Source organism: Solanum pennellii, chromosome 2 (assembly GCF_001406875.1).
Source record: "Solanum pennellii chromosome 2, SPENNV200".
Classification (NCBI taxonomy): domain Eukaryota; kingdom Viridiplantae; phylum Streptophyta; class Magnoliopsida; order Solanales; family Solanaceae; genus Solanum; species Solanum pennellii.
Window position 1 is genome coordinate 36,953,763 of NC_028638.1, and position 18,596 is coordinate 36,972,358.

General features: G+C 33.4%; 2 protein-coding genes across 3 annotated transcripts; both read right to left on the minus strand.

Moving 5' to 3' along the window:
- Positions 1 to 4,169: 4,169 nt before the first annotated feature.
- LOC107011215 (protein HYPER-SENSITIVITY-RELATED 4-like) lies at positions 4,170 to 6,667 on the minus strand. Its single transcript, XM_015210625.2, has 2 exons — positions 5,066 to 6,667; positions 4,170 to 4,772 (listed from the first exon to the last, which is right to left on the minus strand). Exons 1-2 carry the CDS (start codon positions 6,083 to 6,085, stop codon positions 4,305 to 4,307), a joined length of 1,488 nt encoding a protein of 495 aa, XP_015066111.1. The 5' UTR covers positions 6,086 to 6,667; the 3' UTR covers positions 4,170 to 4,304.
- A 168-nt stretch (positions 6,668 to 6,835) lies between these two features.
- LOC107011214 (UPF0261 protein BB3289) lies at positions 6,836 to 14,922 on the minus strand. 2 transcript variants are annotated; one of them, XM_015210624.2, is made up of 10 exons: positions 14,572 to 14,922; positions 13,366 to 14,019; positions 12,075 to 12,281; positions 11,481 to 11,696; positions 11,163 to 11,382; positions 10,317 to 10,564; positions 9,008 to 9,186; positions 8,660 to 8,913; positions 7,097 to 7,289; positions 6,836 to 7,001 (listed from the first exon to the last, which is right to left on the minus strand). In XM_015210624.2, the coding sequence occupies exons 1-9, from the start codon at positions 14,704 to 14,706 to the stop codon at positions 7,138 to 7,140; spliced, it is 2,265 nt and encodes a 754-aa protein (XP_015066110.1). In that variant the 5' UTR covers positions 14,707 to 14,922; the 3' UTR covers positions 6,836 to 7,001; positions 7,097 to 7,137. The 2 variants fall into 2 exon arrangements, with proteins under 2 accessions (XP_015066110.1, XP_015066109.1); XM_015210623.2 differs by having other exon boundaries at positions 6,836 to 7,289.
- Between the last annotated feature and the right edge of the window lie 3,674 nt (positions 14,923 to 18,596).

An 18,596-nucleotide genomic window follows, 5' to 3' on the forward strand; every position in this document is an offset into this window, starting at 1 on the left:
CCTTACTTCTTCTTCCATGCGGATTTTCATTATCAAGGTTTCAAGAGAAGTTTCCTTTTGTTTGTGGCGCATAGTTTTTTGAAATTCCTTCCAAGAAGGTGGAAGTTTATCTATTATGCCACAAACAATAAGGTTATCTCCAATTTTAACCTCTTCAGACCTAAGTTCTCCAACAATCATGATAAAGTCTTGAGCTTGGTCTACCACCGATTTATTGTCCACCATTTGAAAATGAAAAAAATCTACTAGCCGCATATTTTTTCGCTCCCGCCTCTTCGGTATCATACTTACTCTGCAATGATTTTCAAAGTTTCTTTGCAATAGACTAAGTTCTATCATAATAATCATAAAAATTATCAGACAGACAATTAAGAATATAAACCGACACTTATAAGAATATCCATCGTACTTTTTCACTTTATCTAGATGAGAAATAGTTCATCATCATTCATAGAGGTGATGTCTTCTTTATCAGGATTCTTCTCGGTTAACACATAAGAAACATTGAGAAGACTTAAATAGAAAAGTACTTTACCCTTCCATCTCTTGAAATGGTTACCATTGAACCGAAATGGCTTGTTAAGGTATTCCATCTTGATACCCGTGATTTTTTCAATTGCAGTCATGTTGAATCTCCTTAAAATTGTTAGTGAAAAAACTTACAAGATAATAAAATTGCAAGATTAAAATTGAAAATAAAATGAAGAAATAAATCTCTTCAGGCTGAGACGCGGATATCTCGCTCTTTAAGGAGATTCAAGTCCACTGCAGCAAATGTTTTCACCGGTCCAGCAGTAGTCCTCTTTGACTTGTCCCCTCCAGGATACAACAACCTTTACAAAGTATAACTCAACAACTCTGGACAAGATTTGAGTCCGAAACTCCACAAAAAAGAATATCTCCCCTCAACTAATAAGAACTCTCTTTTAGACTAATTCTTTCGCTCTATGTTTTCTCTTGTGTATTGTGTATCCCAAACCAAATGAAGGCCATCACTATTTATACTACAAGAAGTCTTCTTAACAATGAATAGAAAGATAATGGTGTAGTAAATAGTGAAGATAATGGTCTCAAAAGTTACATAGATTATAAGGTGTAAAGGAGGAATAAAGAGTAAAAAGTAATGAGATAAAAAGCTAGTCACTAACAGCTGGAACTTCCACCAAAGAATGGGAAACATATGCAATTACTCTAGAGTAATGCATCAACTTGATGTCCCAAACGGCAGCAAAAGAATTAACTCCCACCATAAAAAAAATAATGAAAGTTGACAAATGCATATTTTAATGCAATAATGAATGCAGGGAATAGTGACAGTGAATGTCTTAGGGGCAAACGGTCATTGCAAAAAAAATGTAACATTCTTAGAATGCAAAAATGTAACATTCTTATAATATTAAAATGACCCTACATTAACAGTTTGTTATTTTACACCATTTCAGAGACTATTTTTTATAAACTAAATATCATTGTTAATTTATTATTGTAAGTAAATTACACTACCATTTTGTGTCTCCACCAGAAAATATTCCCGATAATATATAGGGTAAGTGAGACTGTTTTTGTATCTAAAAAAATAATCAGTTTCCATCTTTTAGCTCACTCACAATTTTGGCCTTGAAAGTGAAGGCTACTAAGTATACGGTGGAGCTTTATTAAATTAGAAGCTCCGACGATGCCAGAGAAGAAATATGTTAAATCTGCATAGGTAGATGTTTTTATCTATTTTTTGATTTTCCATTCAATGTCCGATACCAGCATTAGAGCCCTCTTTTTTTTTCTTTTTTTTATCTATGGTTCAAAATTGGGCGTAACCACAATTTTAAGTTTGCCGAGGAAAGTCAGTCAAAGAAAAGAAAGTTGATGGATGATGATCATCATAATCAGGTAAGTTTGCTTTGATTTCACTTGAACTTAATTTATAGGGTTTTATTGTTAGATTGAAAGAGTTAACATCTCGTCTTATCTAGGGCATGACAATTCACTTTCAAGACAAAATTATTATGGACTTATCTGTGCGGTCTATTCTGCGATTTAAACGTGTTTCAAAATCATGGAAGACATTAATCTCTGAACCTTTCTTTACGATGAAGCAGGAAAGTTATGCAATGAATTTCAAAAGGTTTCCTGTTGGCCAATGGTGATACGATGATACAAATAAATTTCATAGTACTAGTTTGTACTGTTTTCCTCTATCATCAGCTCAACTAATTGAGGATGTAGAAGAACTTGTTTGTCCTAGAAACCATGAGCCACCAAGGTACAAAGAAGTGATCATAAAAGATGTGTTCAAAGTGTGTTGTTCTTGTTGGGAAAATGCGGACAAGCACAAAAGTAAATTATGGTAAAAGTAATGGAAATAAAATGGGAAAATAACGACATCAAGAATTTTACGTGGAAATAAGGGAAAAAACCACGGGCCAAGAGGAGTAATTGATATTACTATAGTAAGGAGTTTTACACTGTGTAGTCACGAATACAATACTCAAAGTGACTACTACACACTCAAAAGAAACAACACTCTTTTGGTTTCCGTCTTACTAAAATATCGCTCACACTCTATTTTTCTTCACAGACTATTTTTTTGTATAGTCTATGGAATACCTCACTTTGCTCTCAAAATGGTTTTTCTCTCTAACTTGGTGTGATGTACAAATGAGCAAGAATGCTTTATTTATAGATAAAACCATGCCTACGTCACTAATGACATATGTAAATATAGCAAAGTCAAGAATGGTTGCAAATCTTACCAATTTGTCAACCACAAAATCTTTTATTTTCAACTCCAATTACTATTCCTTTTTAATAATTGCTTGTACCAATTGAATAGCTAAAGTTAACTAAAAAATAGGATGGATTCAACAGTTCTTGCAATGGGTTGGTTCTTCTCTTAATTAACGAACATCTTTTGCTTTGGAATCCTTCCTTCCATATTCAAAAACTAAAAAAGGGTTGCCTACTTTTGGATTGGGATATGACACAACTAATGATGACTACACGTACGGTCCTTAAGTTTCACCGCGCTTACATGGAAATTCTAACGCTAAAAAGTGATTGTTGGTGAAATATATCATTATATAATACAATTGACTCACTTCCTATGCATAGAGTTAATCATGATCCTTTTTCATTTATACATGGAGCATTTCATTGGGTAGGTTTCCACAATAAACATTGTATAGTAGATACACTTGCTAGAGCCAATGAGAAAAATGTTCGATGATCAAATTTGCAAATATGGAGTTGTAGTATTTAGAGAAATGGTTTGCTTTTATTATGCTCATATTCTTTTCGAAGAGACTAGTTGTAAGTTATGGGTAATGAAGGAGTATGGTATCGAGGAATCATGAATTTGATTGTATACTATACAAGAGACCGCTACATATGTTTGATGATGGTGAAGTACTGCTACTCAGCTACGAAGACCATCCACTTAGGACACCCAAAGGACCATTTACTTATTCAGAACGCGTGATCTTGCCAAAATTACTTACCTAGTGTTTAATTATGTATAATCTAAGACACCTTTTTAAATTTTTGTTTATTATTATTATGTGACACAAGACGATGATTTTATCCATTGTTTACCAATTTTTATTTTTCAAATCTGTCAGTTTTCGTATTTCATGCTATGACAGAATCGACATTATAAGGTGATGCCATAGACTTCATTTCACTAATCAATAAAATCATCTTTGCCCCAAGTTAAATAAATATGGGGAAATCCACTAGTTTAGGAACTAATAATTTAGATATACACTAGTTTGCAATATTACGTATCTTACCAGATTTTTGGTACCTCAAGATACATGTATTTCGAATACATGAGGTGAAATTTAGGTGTAATTTGTTTTAGATACATTGCATCCAAGTGGTTTTACATGTATCTAGGATATACAATATAACAAATCTCGCTCGCCACTCTCCTAAGTATCTGGTATCTCAGATACATGTAAATCACTCTAGATACATACAAATACGTGCATCTAATGTGTATCTAATGTGATTTCCATGTATCCGAGTACATATGAATCTCCCTTGCCTCTCTCCCTATTTTCGTGTATCTGATTGCAAAAATACATCTAGTCAAGTGTAAGATACGTCAAAAACTCTTAATTAATGGCAAGATATGTAATATTTTGAAGTATAGATAATAATAATACTATATATGATAGTGAAGTTGTCTAATTATATAGTTTTTCCAAAATATATAACGGTGAAAACATTATCGAACAAAATCTTGCTACGTATTATACAAACATTGACATGTTAGGTAGAGCCAACTCTCTTTGTGGCTTAACTTCTCATTTAATAATCTTTTTTTCTTCTAAGTTTTCTTCAATTCCTTTTTCATCACTCATCTTCTTCTCATTTGTATCCAATTCTGTTGCCTCTATTTTCTTAGACTTGGCTTCTTCCTTTTCCTTAATCTTTACGTGTAGAAAACTAATTAAGCCATCAAGTGAAACATCAACCTCATCTTCCTTCAACAGTTGCTCAGCCACCTCGGCTGGCGTCACCATCGCAGTTTCTACGAGTTCTTCAATTTGTTTGAACAATTTGTGCTCTCTAGTTTCCAGGTAATTAGCAGCAAGACGCCTGAAGCCACTGGGAGTACAATATGACAAATGAATGTGCATGTCCATCCTGCCAGGCCTTAACAATGCAGGGTCAAGCTTTTCTATGTGATTTGTTGTGAAAATTATGATCCTTTCGTCACCACAGCTCGACCATAATCCATCGATGAAATTCAATAAACCAGATAATGTTACCTGCAATGGAAAAAAAAACAGAAAACAGACATTCTTCATTCTATTTCTTGCAGTACACTTTAACTAATCAATATTTCTCGTACGAACATTCAACTAATAGTTATTATCTCAGAAAGCCGGCTTTCTTCGTGATTCCTATTTTCTTCAACAAAAAAAGTGATTTTCTGAGATACTAGCAAGTAGTTGAGTGACTATCTTGAAAAATCATATTTTTCCTCGAAGCTTTTAGTGCTGGAAGCGAAATGCTTTTGAAGTAACGCAAGGTAAAACAAACTAAATTCAAAGGGACTTACCTTGGTTTCTTGTTGATTAGAACCATCTGGAGGAGAATCATTTGTCCGATTAGCCAAATTAGTTTGCAAATCAATGGTACAATCAATGTCTTCGACCACCAAGATGGACTTATTAGCCGTGGCCACAAGCAGCCGTCTTAAATCAGAGTTTCTCATCACCTCAGTCAACTCCAAATCATATATATCAAAGTTCAAGTAATTAGCCATAGCGGCGACCAAACTGGATTTTCCTGTCCCTGGAGGACCATACATCAGGTATCCTCTTTTCCATGCTTTCCCGACTTTCCTATAATAATCTTTTCTCTTCACAAATCTGTCTAAATCCTTTATAATTTTGTCTTTCAGCTCTGAGTCCATTGCCAGAGTCTCAAAGGTTGCCGGGTGATCAAGATTGATCGCCTCCCATATATCATGTAAATTATAAATGGATTGGTAATCCACAGTGTGAATCTTGATTGCCCTGTTCTCGAGTTTCATCAGTTTTGCCTCTCCTATGATGTAAGGCAAGTATGAATTAAGGACAAGTTCCTTGTTTTTCTTGTGAAATGTGAGCTCAAAGGATCTGACCTCAGATCTTAAAGTGGAATTCATGCTTCTGGGATTATAGAAGTCTCGAGATTCTACTTTTTTGCTAAGCCAAACCCACTGGAATTTCTGCCCACTGTAAACATCTGTCACCTCCTCGTCGTGTTCCAATGTTATGTTGAACCGTTTCTCCTTGTCAGGCTTGCTGATTTTAACTCGCCTGGTGTTGGTTGACAACTTGTTACCCAAGTACATTTCAGCTGCTTCATAGATTTCATTGTTGACCAAGCCATCAAATTCTTCAATTACCATCGTTAGCTGATTTGAGAACCTGCTGAAGAGGTTTTTGAGGCCAAAGAAGAGATAATCATACAATTCTTGCGGCAGCAACTCATTTGTGACGGTCCGAACAACCATGGTTGTTGCAGCAACAGAGCCTACTGTAGATAAGACGGTCTTGGCAAGTGCCATTTTCGATTCTGCAGAAGAAGACATGTTCCCAAAGAGGAATTTGTCCCTCTGTGTCTGAGGATATTCAAGATTTTGTTATTGATGTTGTGGGTGCAGGAGAAGGAGAGCTGGTTTGATGGGTGTAAGCAATGGCTAAAGGGGAAGTGTTAATTTATAGTTGTTTTTTTTTATAAAAAAAAAAATGTGAAAAAAACAAAACGTGTTAAGACTTTTGGAACCGTGGAGAGCAAGTGTTTTTGTTTAGATTGGGTGGACTTTGAAAATTCAACACATCCAAGACGGTCTATTCACATTTTAATAAGGAAGTTTTCTATTATGCCATTTTAACATAAGAAAAATGAGAAACTGCAGCAAAGTTACTGCTACCGTCCACCATTTCAAGTCAGGATAAGGTACCAGAGATGTGTTGAAATTGCAAGTAGTTGATGCCTGAAGGCCAAGGGTGTTCCAATGTGTTGGAAGATGTAGGAGAATTTTCCATCTAGCATGAAAACATACAAAAACTGAAAACGGAACTTTATGCAGTTCATGCTGCAGAGAGAGTCACATTCAACCAACGTAGAAGGTTGATGACGAAAAGATATAACTTGTTGAAATTGATATCATATGGACAGATAAAAACTGCAGCTGCAGTGATGTAGTGTTTCAAGTTGCTAGATGAGTACAGAGGAGCCCGGGACATGATCAGAAATTTGTCCATCCATGTGTTCTTCCCTTTGTCTAAAGATAAATAAGAACTTGAATATAAAGAGAGATAATTTACCCTTGTGAATGTGTAAAAATTAACTGGAGAAAGATTCATTGACATATTAACACAACATTCAAACAAAAAAGAGCTAATGCTTATGATCTGCATCATTACTCTCAGAGACAGAGGGCAGCTCGGTGCACTAAAGCTCCTTCTATGCCAAGGTCCAGAGAAGGGTCCGACCCCAAGGGCCTATTGTATGCATCATCAATCTCAGGTTACAAAAAATTTCTTTCAAAAGTCAAGAGACCGAGAGTAATATCTAAAGAAAGAGGTGAAGACCTTACATAAAGGTTCGGAAATTTAAAGAACCAAAATCCACTGCATCTCACTCCATAGATATAGACTTGTACTGCTGGACAGTTGCAGTTATAGCTTGCTCAACTGGTAGTCTTTCCATGCTTGAAGCGCCATAAAATCCATGAACTCCTGTGGTTCTCTTCAGTACATATGCTGCTTCTTCAGGGGAAGATATAGGGCCTGCAAATAGCGCAAAGATTCTTCACTTTAGCAACATCAATGAATCACAAGGAGAAGAGAAGAACGCGCCATCATAATAAAGAACAAAGAATTGACGAAACAAAAACTTGTCAAGCATAAAAGCAACTTCCCCCAATATTTATCTAACTCAGATAAATGTAAAATTATAAATTAACTACTAGTATTTGTTTGGCAGCTTACAATTTTGTCAGAGAATGAACAACATCATTGCTTTTGAACAAGATTAAGATGTCAAGAAAAATGATGTATCACAAAATGATAGTAACAGCCCTCATCTACTTAACAATCAAATATTTGTGTTGGAAAAAAATATCATGGATATTCTACAAATTACCAAGTATTTGGGGCAGATATTGAAAAAAAGAAGATACAAACAAAAGAGAACAGCCTCAATCATTGCCTGAATTAGAGCGGACTTCATTTAGATTCAAAATTACGCTGTAACTATCGATTGTCATCCATCATATACCAATATCTACCTTGCTGATAGAGAAAGCGAAATAAATGTCTGAATCATAAAATTTTCTAGTTACAAGAAAGCAAAATAAAACCCACCCTCCTTGATTCATATAGAAACTGAATCTACATTATAGGACTAGGAAAAATACAAATTCAAATGAGTACCAAGAACTTGACTTCAACAAACCTCTAACAAGAAAATGTCTACTCACACAAATTTCATGGAAGATAACCAGAAAATATGTAAGAGAATACTTTATGAGCAAATTTTAAGGGAAATAAACAATAAAAATGCAGCTGTAAATCCAAAAGTTTCAACCAGCATTTGATTTCCTGGTCATGATTGAGACAATGGAGGAAACTGCAGGGAATCAATACTAAAGCTGTGTGCACTGCTACACACACATGGATCATTCAATAAAGACAGGAGAATATCAATCTTCATCACTTGATGAATTGTTTTCCTTTATTTGAGTCTTTAGGTTCATATATTTACCATATGTATAATTCGTACTTGTGCACTGAGCATTGACTAAATGGTGTAATATAAATTAGGCAACTACTGTAGGATTTGTACCTGTAAACGTTAGGATAGGACATTGAAAATAACAACATTATACGAGAATCCTCACAAGTGCTTCAGTAATCTACCTAACTTATACTTAACACACCAAGGAATTAAGACAAAATGACTACAAAATTAATGAAGCCGGTGAACTCATCTGGTACACCATCAGAGTACTGCTTAATTGTCAAATTATTTTAGCTGAAGCTGGAATTTGGCATAGATTTGCTTTAGTTGGCTACATTAACAACAAATAATTGATCCAGTCGTTTTCTTTCGTTTTTTCCCTTATAATTTTCAATTTACTTTAGGTTCCGTGGATTACCTCCATGGCAGAGCACAATTGCATCAGGATTTATCCTATGAGTAGCATCTGCAATAGCTTGAACGCAAGTTACACTTTCCTCCAATGAGACAGCTGTTTTTGCACCAATTGAACCAGATGTTGTAAGCCCCATATGAGCAACAATGATGTCGGCACCAGCTTCCGCCATAGCAACTGCTTCATCTGGGCAGAAAGCATATGGGGTTGTCAAAAGGCCCATCCTGTGAGCTGCTGCAATCATCTCAACCTCCAAGCTGAACATAAAGAAAGATATCATGATACTCTTCATCTTTAAGAAACTGTCACCATTCTTAAATTAGATGCTAAAACATATCTACTAAGACATACCCATAACCCATTCCAGTCTCTTCCAAATTTTGTCTGAAGTTACCATCAAACAGACCAACAGTTGGAAAGTTTTGCACCCCACAGAATCCAACGGATTCCAACTGCTTCAGGAAGTTGTCCATCCTGCGGAAAGGATCAGTAGCACAAACTCCAGCCAGAACTGCCACTTCCTTAACCACCTGAGATTTCAATGTTGATAGAAACTAAGCCGCCATTCTGGAAGGTAAGAATAGACGAGGAAGGAGAATGAAACAGGATCTTCCTTTTAAAGAAAAAATGGACAAAACATCTCAATAAACCATCAGTAAAAGTTTTGTCATCACTCAGATACTTTCTAGATAATGGAGCATCCTATGGACATAATGAGAAACCTCAATCATGGTTACTATTTGCAACAGAACTCATACGGAAAAGGTCTATATAGACATGATTAAAAAAATTATTAAATATATTGTAATCCACCTTTGAAATTTTGAAGAAAATCGAAAGTAACTCAAGTTCCAAACCTGAACTTGTGAGCATTTTTGTCCTACGACAAAAGCAGAAAGTGAAGTTCACAATTACAGATGACCAGCCAGTATGTAGGGTTTAGTCATTCTTCTACATAACAAGTTTAAACCTCTAACTTTTTCAAATATGTAATAGGACATCTCGACTATGTAGCTTCTCATCTAATTCAGTAAGTGTGAGAAGTCCAACTATGTAATTAGATTAAGACTAAGGACGGATTGAAATTGACACTATAGAAGCTGTTGAAAGCCCAAGCTGGATTGAAGTTGGTTGCGATTCTATCTAAATTTGTTTTTTTCATCTTTAACCAACCACTGGAGTGATGCATCCATAGCTTAATCAAATTTGGCACAGATTTCCTGAGAGTATCTTTTTGAGGCAACACTGAGATTTCTACTCCAAGAAAGAGGTACTGACAAGAACCATAGAAATGACATGGATCAGCTTTAATGTATCCGACTATGGATGTCAACTGGAGCTTACTTCTAGTCTATGTACAGGGAGCAGGGCTGTCTTGGTTTAGTGATCTGCATTCTTTGTTTCCTTGTCAGTAGAATTTTCTAACTGCTCGTAGTTCCTAGTGCTTTGTTCATGTTGAGTCAAGTAGGGCTTAATCAATTTGTTAAGCCTTTGAATCGAACATGAACTTGCTTGACAGCAGGTTGTATTAACTTGAACAGTAAAGTCCTATGCAAGTCCAACCCGAGCTAAAATCAAAGAATAAAACAGATGAAGCTGAGCCTAAACGTCTATAAAGTTTTAGGAAGAACTAAAGAAGCAAACAACAAGTAGGACTTACAGGCAATACTTCGTTGGCCATCTCAAGTACAATGGCATTTGCATCAGCAAAGGGCAATAGACCAGCTAAGGATCCCCTTCCTGCCATTCTAAAGCGCCCTGAGTTGTACAAGACAATCAAATCTACACCACCAGCTTCCTCAAACTTAGCAGAAATACCTGTACCAGCACCAGCCCCAATAATAGGCTTGCCCTTACTTATTTGATCTTTCAATTTCTGCAGTATCACAGTTCTTTTCTGCAAAGTTTCTGCTCAAGGAAGATTAGGCTTCTCATCAAGTCTTCATACAAATTAAAAGAAGAAAGAAAAATCATTAACTGAGAAGCTGTTAGATTCATTTCCCTGTTGAAGAGCCAGTACATGCCATATGCAAGACATTCTCAAAACAATAATAAAGATAAATATGATGACTATGAAGGAAAAGAATCCATGATATGGCGTTTCAAGCTAGCCCATAACCAGCAACCTATCGGTAAAGAAATAATCCTTGAGATAAGATCAACCATATTTCACATAAGAAATTATAAACCACTCTCATCATCTTTCTTTTTGTTGGCTTCTATGGCAAGCTAAGGTTTACATATATCATCTTAAATCAACGTAGGCGTCAAAGATAGAAGTGCATGAGCTTTGGCAAATATAAGAAGAAAGACTTGTGTTAGACCTAGAAAATATTGTGAACAGCCCAACGCTACTGCGGGAACTGGTAAAAAAATTCAAAAGAGAAGTGGATTCACTAGCAGAAATCATACAGTGGAAACTGTTCAGTAATTCTCTAGAAGCTTATCTGCCATGTCATTAGGATGATAATTATCAGCCTTGATTTTTTTTAAGAATAATCATCACCTGGTTTTGCATTTGGAAAGTCATTCAGGCGAGAAAAGTTTTTCCCGTTGCATGAACGATATTTCTCTAGAACAGCATTATCATTCTGAATGTCTTGGATAGATTTGGACTCAGCTGGCTGACATTCTACGTGTCTAGATTTCGGAGAGATTTCCAAGAATGAATCAACTAAAGCATTTGCAAACTCCGCATCGTTGATATGGTAAGGGAAGACCTTAACCTATCAGTGAACAAACATTTCAATTATCTGAGTTGAATTCTGCAGTGGAATGTAACATCATAGGCTAACATCCTCTTCCTCACAAATAACTATGGTACCTGACAACGTTCATTATTTTCAAGAAGCATCTGTAGTTCACGTGTAAGACAACTAGTTGCCTCAGGATCATAAAAGTCTTTCCCGGGTGCATCCAATGCAGACACGCCTTTCTCTGGCAAGCAAACACATACACTTGATGATGCCTTGTTCAACTTTTCTGCTATAAATGCAGCAAATTTCTTATTTTCACCTACTGTAGTACGCATTAGGGAAACCTGTAACATAGCTTTCCATTAATTTAACTCTAAAGGCACACCTCAAATACTTAATTTGATAGTTTTTCAAATTGAAACCCATACGCTTAACTGTGCAGTCACGACACAATTCAATAATTTTCCAGAAGTACGGTAAAATATCTCCTTATCACAACAAAAGCATGACGTCCTGAGATGGTTTTCGAATGGCTAGCTATCTCTACTTGTTCTAAGTTGTGTAAGATGGCATCAAGCACACAACTTTTTTTCACGACTACATAATTGTCAAACTGTGAATGGTAAGTGTTCCAACATTATTTTTTAGATGATACTACTGCTCAATATCTAATGAAATTATCTTAAGAGACAAACAAGGAGCAAAATGAAAAGATGAATCACCTGCTCATTATGTTCATGAATCTTTCTTTGCTGAAACTCAGGAGGTATGGTAGTTTTAGGACCAAAATTCACCATATCCAGTGCTCCCACACTCAGAACCAAAGGAATTTTCTTCTCTAATATTGCATCAAATCGGGAACTATCACATGCCATTACTCCTCCAACTACGTAATCTGCAACCTCGGTTGTCGTAATATCCAGCACACCCTAAAATAAGTTCAGTAACAGGTGAGTATTAAGCGTTATCCAGAAATATATACTGTAATACTTCAAACAGCAGTAACATGTTTGACAAGCCATTTGAGTGAACAAACTGCAAGCCTCTACCTTCTCAGAAATGAATGCTACCAGTAGTTTTAAAGGATCAATTGCAATGAACTAATGAGGTCGTGCTTTACATCCAGGGCAATGCATCATGCAAATTATACCTATTTTCTTGAAATAGACTGTAAACCTAGTAAAAGTTTTACAGACCATTAATCCTACTTCTCGTACTAACTCCTTATATAGTTTCCTGAATGCTAATAGCATTATAGTATATTCCAAGTGTACTCTAGCTCAATTGATTATGAATAAGATGTATAACCATTAAAAATTAACGAAACAACAGTTGGAATAATAATGACTCTAATTTTAGATAGTTTTATATTGAAAGCATCCATTCTTATGATCCAATCTCATTAAGATGAAATGTGAAGGCTAACAAATACGAACTAGTTTACCATAATCATAATGGCGAAGATGGTGAAGACAACAACAAGAACAAATTGGAATGAAGATATTAAAAAAAACAAATTATCCGGATTCGAAATGAAGAATAAACTCTTGGAATTTGAAAATACAATATGAATTACAATATATAAATGGGAAATAATTCTATGATAGAATTAACTATTAAAGAAGTTCTAAACCATTCGAAGCAATACATGAACGTACAAGAGAATGACTGACCAAAATTGCTTAGCTTGTCAGTACTGTTACCATTAGTATCATCATTGTTATTGCTTATATGATTAAATTTTTAAAAATTTTATGATTACATCAGATGGTATTTTCACATTTTTAAGATGTCAAATGGCCCAATAATGAAAAAGGGATTTGAAACAAAATACTACATAATGTAAATAGGTTTTAGTAATTTTAGGATTGGTAGGAACAGAGGATTTATTGGTCAGTAGAAGTTTCAATTTTAGGACATTAAAGCCCACTATAACGGAAAATTGGAAATATCAATACCTTGACTTTTTATATACTACTGAAACCATTAGTAGTCATAGAGCAACACGATTACCTGTATAAAACCTCCTCTAACAAGATCCTCCATGGCCCTGCCCCCGACACCCGTGGCATGGAAAACCAAAGTCTCATATCCTTCTTTCACTAATCTTTCTTTGACAGCATTAACACAAGGAGTCGTAACCCCAAACATAGTTACACCAACTGTAAACTTTCCATTAGTGATGCTATTCTCTTTTGAAGTTTCAAGCCTTCCGATCACCATTCCAGCAAATGCTGCACCCGCATTAGATAGAATAACCTTACTAACATTGTTAATCCCACAAATATCTACAACTGAAGGAAACAATACCAAGTCTGATGTTCCAATATAAGATTCAGTTTGACCACTGGCAACTGTAGATATTATAACTTTTGGGATTCCAATTGGAAGAGATCGGAAGGCAGATGACAATAGAGATGTTCCTCCACTACCCCCAAGGCCAATCACTCCAGCAAGATTCTGTTCACCATTAGCTTTGCTCAGGAAAGTTTCAAGAGCTTTGCTCATGATTGCAATAGCTAGGCCTCTAATATCTGCAAACGTGCCCATAGTTTCTTCCCCTAGTGTATGGCATGACAGCACATCCTTACTCGGTACAAAATCAAAATCAGCACAACTATTTGTCTCCTTCCAGCTGGTTGAGACATCAACAACTGTCACTCCTACCTATAAATCGCCAAGTATAAGGTTGATATTGATCAAAGGCTAAGTTGCTCAGACTCTCCAAAATTGTTGCCATAAATGCATCGGATCTTCCAAATGATAAGGATCCGACAAGCACCTAGCAGCATATTTGAAGAGTCCGTGCAACACAAGTCAAAAGAATAAAAGACATAGCAAAGTATTCCACTTACGATCTAACTTACTGTATACTTTTGCAAATTGCAATTTATACTTGACTTGATGATCAATAGTTCTACACTAACTCCCTACAACACAGTAAGTATCTGCCAGAACTGTAAAGTTATTTTTACTTTAATCCATATATACAACTTAAATCCTCCTCGTCAATGTTTCCACAATTGAAAACTGCATATATAGTTAAACTAAATTGTTCTGGCCGTCTATTTTTGCAGTTCAGAAGCTACTACGTCGTCTAGTAGTAACATTTTAATTCACATTGGGAACAATATCAAATTCGTAACTAAACATCAGTTGATTTTTCGGCAATTTACAAAGAAACGAAGGCCAAAAGGTCATGTACAGTATTTCACAAACCTTGAATGAGGATTTATTGGAAAAGCTGTTAAGACTGGATCTCACATGCTCGGAGAGGAAACGAAGCTCGTCGAATTTAGTATCAGCTGTTCCGATACAGAAAACTCGAGGAGAATTACTCTGTGCAGTTGCCATTTTCCTCGAACAAAATGCTACAATTCGTGTTACAATCGAGATTCAAAATGGACGATAGAGTGTAACTCAGTGTGAGAATGGTGAGAAGATTAGAAAGTTGTTAGCCTTCTGGAATCTCGACGATGAAAGATCACCGGCAACGGTTGGACAGAGAGGCGGCAACAACCGTCAAGAGGAGAGGTTCCATTTTTATTTTTATTTTTATTCCGATGGAGCAATATTAATATTTAATATTAAATAATTAAAAAAGTGATTGATTAGTTTGGCTTTTGGTGTCGCTAATGGCGACAAAGATGACCCAACTTTTATCTCAAAGCTCGCCACTATAAATGAATCTTTTTCATTTCAAATTTTACAATAAAGGGTGTTTTAAATTGTTTTATACCATTTAATTTGTTTTTTCTTTTTTTAATCCAAGAGTTAGGATCTCTTCTAAATAAAATCTCAAGCTTTGAAATAGTGATAAATATGCCTATATTTTATCTTCTTTATATTCCAATATTGCTTACACTATTGACTATACCTTCTTTAGATTTTAATTGTGAAATCTCACTTGCATGTTATTATTATTACGGTCATTTTTAAAAAATAAAATGTATTTTTATTAATTTAAATATATTGAACAACATATGCATAACTATCTAAAAATTTCCTTTTTATTTAAGAAAATCTTTCTTAATTATGTGAAAAACTATTTATTTCAAATGAAAAGGTTAAAAATACCACTCATTTTAAAATAAATGAGTATTATTAAGGGTGTTTCATGATTGGTAAAATCAAAATAAAGCAGATTTAATCGATGTTTTAAATATTAAAACTAAAAAAAAGATCGAATATAATTTCATTCATTGATTTGAGTATTGTCGATTTGATTTAATTTTTTAAAATATACCATGATTGGTAAAATCAAAATAAAGCAGATTTAATCGATGTTTTAAATATTAAAACTAAAAAAAAGATCGAATATAATTTCATCCATTGATTTGAATATTGTCGATTTGATTTAATTTTTAAAAATATACTGATATTTTATATATTTCTCTCTTTATTTTACAATTTTTAAGAAAAAAGTTGATCATTTTTCAGCTTAATCATTAGTTTATTCGACATAAAAAAAAATCAATAATCATAAGATAATTTCAAAGGATATAAGGTTAGTAGCACAAATTCTAACTACCTTGCAAATAAAAAATTATGTCTTAAAGACATAAAAAAAAATTCCTTGCAAAATTATTTGTATTATTTTTGTCCAAATTTTTTTACTAAACGGATATAATAAACAAAATTATAAATTACAAATTCAAGAAACAAAAATTAAAAACCTAGTTTATTTTAGACACAGTCCATGTAAAACCTGTTTGGTATAGAGTGATTTACCTTTAATTAGTTGGCCACTTCATGCCTTATTTGGCATGTGACAATTTACTTATTTTTTGGAGTTAAAAGCATATGATTATATGGTAGAGAAAATTTGACCATTTATTTTGTTCTTATTATATAATTTGGACTCCAAAGTTTTCTACTATAAAAGGAGAGTCATTTCTTCATTTTAAAGTCACCAATTTAAAAATAATTAGTTGCGTTTGTTTCCTTTTTTTGAGTAATTGTATTTTGGTAAAGAAAGTTAGGTTAGGAAAACACTTTGAATAAAAAAATTTTATTAATGATTTTGTGAAGTTATTCTTTCGAGATATTAACATATTTAATTACTTTAATTTTATAATATATTATTTCTAGAGATTCATAATTTAATTATTTTCTAGATATTACTATTATTACTTAATTAACTAAGTATTTTATCGTAAAATTGATTATATTATATTCACTGTGAAAATATTTTTTGTGTTGTGAATGAGTTAATAATAAAATTTCACATTTTATAATTAAAATTGAGATAATTCAGATTGTGGACAAGACGTCAATCTTATTACACTCGGAGGTGTATGTACATGAAGGGGAGTGGGTTCACATGCACCCATCCTCCCCTTCCTAACCACTATATAATACGACTATTTTTCTAATCATCTTTTTAAGTTTGCAAGTTTAAAAAGAATAATCTAGTATATCGATAAATATGTACAAATATGGTGCATAACTTATAGATTTGTGGTTCAAATTTCTCTATCCACATCAATATTTTTAATGTTCAATTAATATAACTAAGGTCCCATTTATTTGCATTTAATGGAGTGTGAATCTTAATCATTTAGATTTAGCTCATTAAGTGTATTTGGTTTTTAGGTTTGAATCTGAATCATTCAGATTCTGCCTATTAAGTTTATTTGTTTTATTTTTTAAAATACCTCCTAATGGGTCTGAAGAGATCTGAATGAATCAAATCTATAGGATACTCTTAACAATATTCAGACTCATTTGATAAGTTATCAAATAATAAATCATAATTTCTCTGCATTGGACATGCTTTTTATTTCATAACTAAAAACTTTCTTTTTCACTTTTCTCAATCAAACACCATCTTTACTCAATTAGTAAGTTTTGATAAATCCTTTCAAGTAGTTTTTTTTTTTATATTAATAATTTTCTTGTATTGATGTGTGTCAAGAACAATAGTTGCAATAATATTTTTGGTGTATTGTTGTTTATCAAAATTTTTTAATGAAAAAATAGTACTCCAAATTATGAATATTAAAACTTTTAAAACTTCTTTTTATATCAAAAGTGATATATTTTGTTGAAATGAAAATTTAATAATATTTTATTAATATAATATTCAATTTCACTTTTACATTCAGATATTGAAAGCAAACGACATTATATTTAGTGTTCAGATTCGGAGGCCACAAATATTCAGATATGTATATTCAGATTAAAACATTCATACCTTAATGCAAATCTTAATATTCAGATGTGTATTCAGATTAAGACCTTTTAATCTTAATAAAAAGGGAAAATGCACAAGTATCCCCTCAACCTACACCCAAAATCTCAGACACACACTTATATTATATTAAGGTCCTATTACCCTCCTGAACTTATTTTATAAGTAATTTTCTACCTCTTTTCGGCCTACATGACACTAGTTTGAAAAAAAAGTCAAATAGCGTTTGATCCACAAGATAGTGCCACGTAGGCCAAAAAAGGATAGAAAATTATTAATAAAATAAGTTCAGAGGGTAATAAAACCTTAGTATAGTGTCTTTGAGATTTCGGACATAGATTAAGGGGGTACTTATGCAATATCCCTAATAAAAACAAATGAGGCCTAAATGTGCCACTTTTCATTATTCTTTTAAATAATTTATAAATAGAAAAGGTTGAAATATCCATATTTAGGTTGCATCAGCTATGTCTAGACCTTTAGCTAGAAGTGTCAATAAAGTCAAATTATACCTTTTACTTTCTTTTTCTCCTTTTCCTTCTTTAGACGTTTTCCTTTTTTATTTTTTATTTTTTAACTTTTTCTTTTAACTTTTCAAAGCGCTAAACTAAAAGGTAAAAAAGAGTAAAAGACATCATATTGTTGTTCTTTTTGGCTTCAAAGTGAGATTTGAGAATAAGTAACAAGGAATGCTATCTTTTAATAATTTATTTATTAATGTACTTCATTGTTTTATATGTTTTTCTTGATTTATGAATTGGTTCCATTATTTGATTGCTTGAATATTTAAATTTATAAGAAATTCTTTTATTTCTAAATAGTTATCTAATAATTGTGATTCTTTTATTAGTAAACTTGTTGTTTGTGTTAATATTTTTTAGAAATTATTTTGTTGATAAGATTGAATAGAAGTGTGAATATTTAATTTTGTAGGTAAAACAATTAAAATAGTTTTTGAACAATTTTGAAATGTTTGAGTAAAGTTAAAAGTGCTTATAAACACTTATTTTAAAGTCAAAATAATAAAAATAAGTCAAATTCATAAGCTAGA

Excerpts from the sequence above, each read along its gene's own strand:
- LOC107011215 (XM_015210625.2), bottom strand. The coding sequence starts at position 6,085 with ATGTCTTCTTCTGCAGAATCGAAAATGGCACTTGCCAAGACCGTCTTA. Across the intron at positions 4,773-5,065 it reads CTAATCAACAAGAAACCAAG|GTAACATTATCTGGTTTATT; the intron begins GTAAGTCCCTTT and ends TTTCCATTGCAG.
- LOC107011214 (XM_015210624.2), bottom strand. The coding sequence starts at position 14,706 with ATGGCAACTGCACAGAGTAATTCTCCTCGAGTTTTCTGTATCGGAACA. Across the intron at positions 14,020-14,571 it reads CCAATAAATCCTCATTCAAG|GTAGGAGTGACAGTTGTTGA; the intron begins GTTTGTGAAATA and ends GGCGATTTATAG. Across the intron at positions 8,914-9,007 it reads GAGACTGGAATGGGTTATGG|CTTGGAGGTTGAGATGATTG; the intron begins GTATGTCTTAGT and ends CTTTATGTTCAG.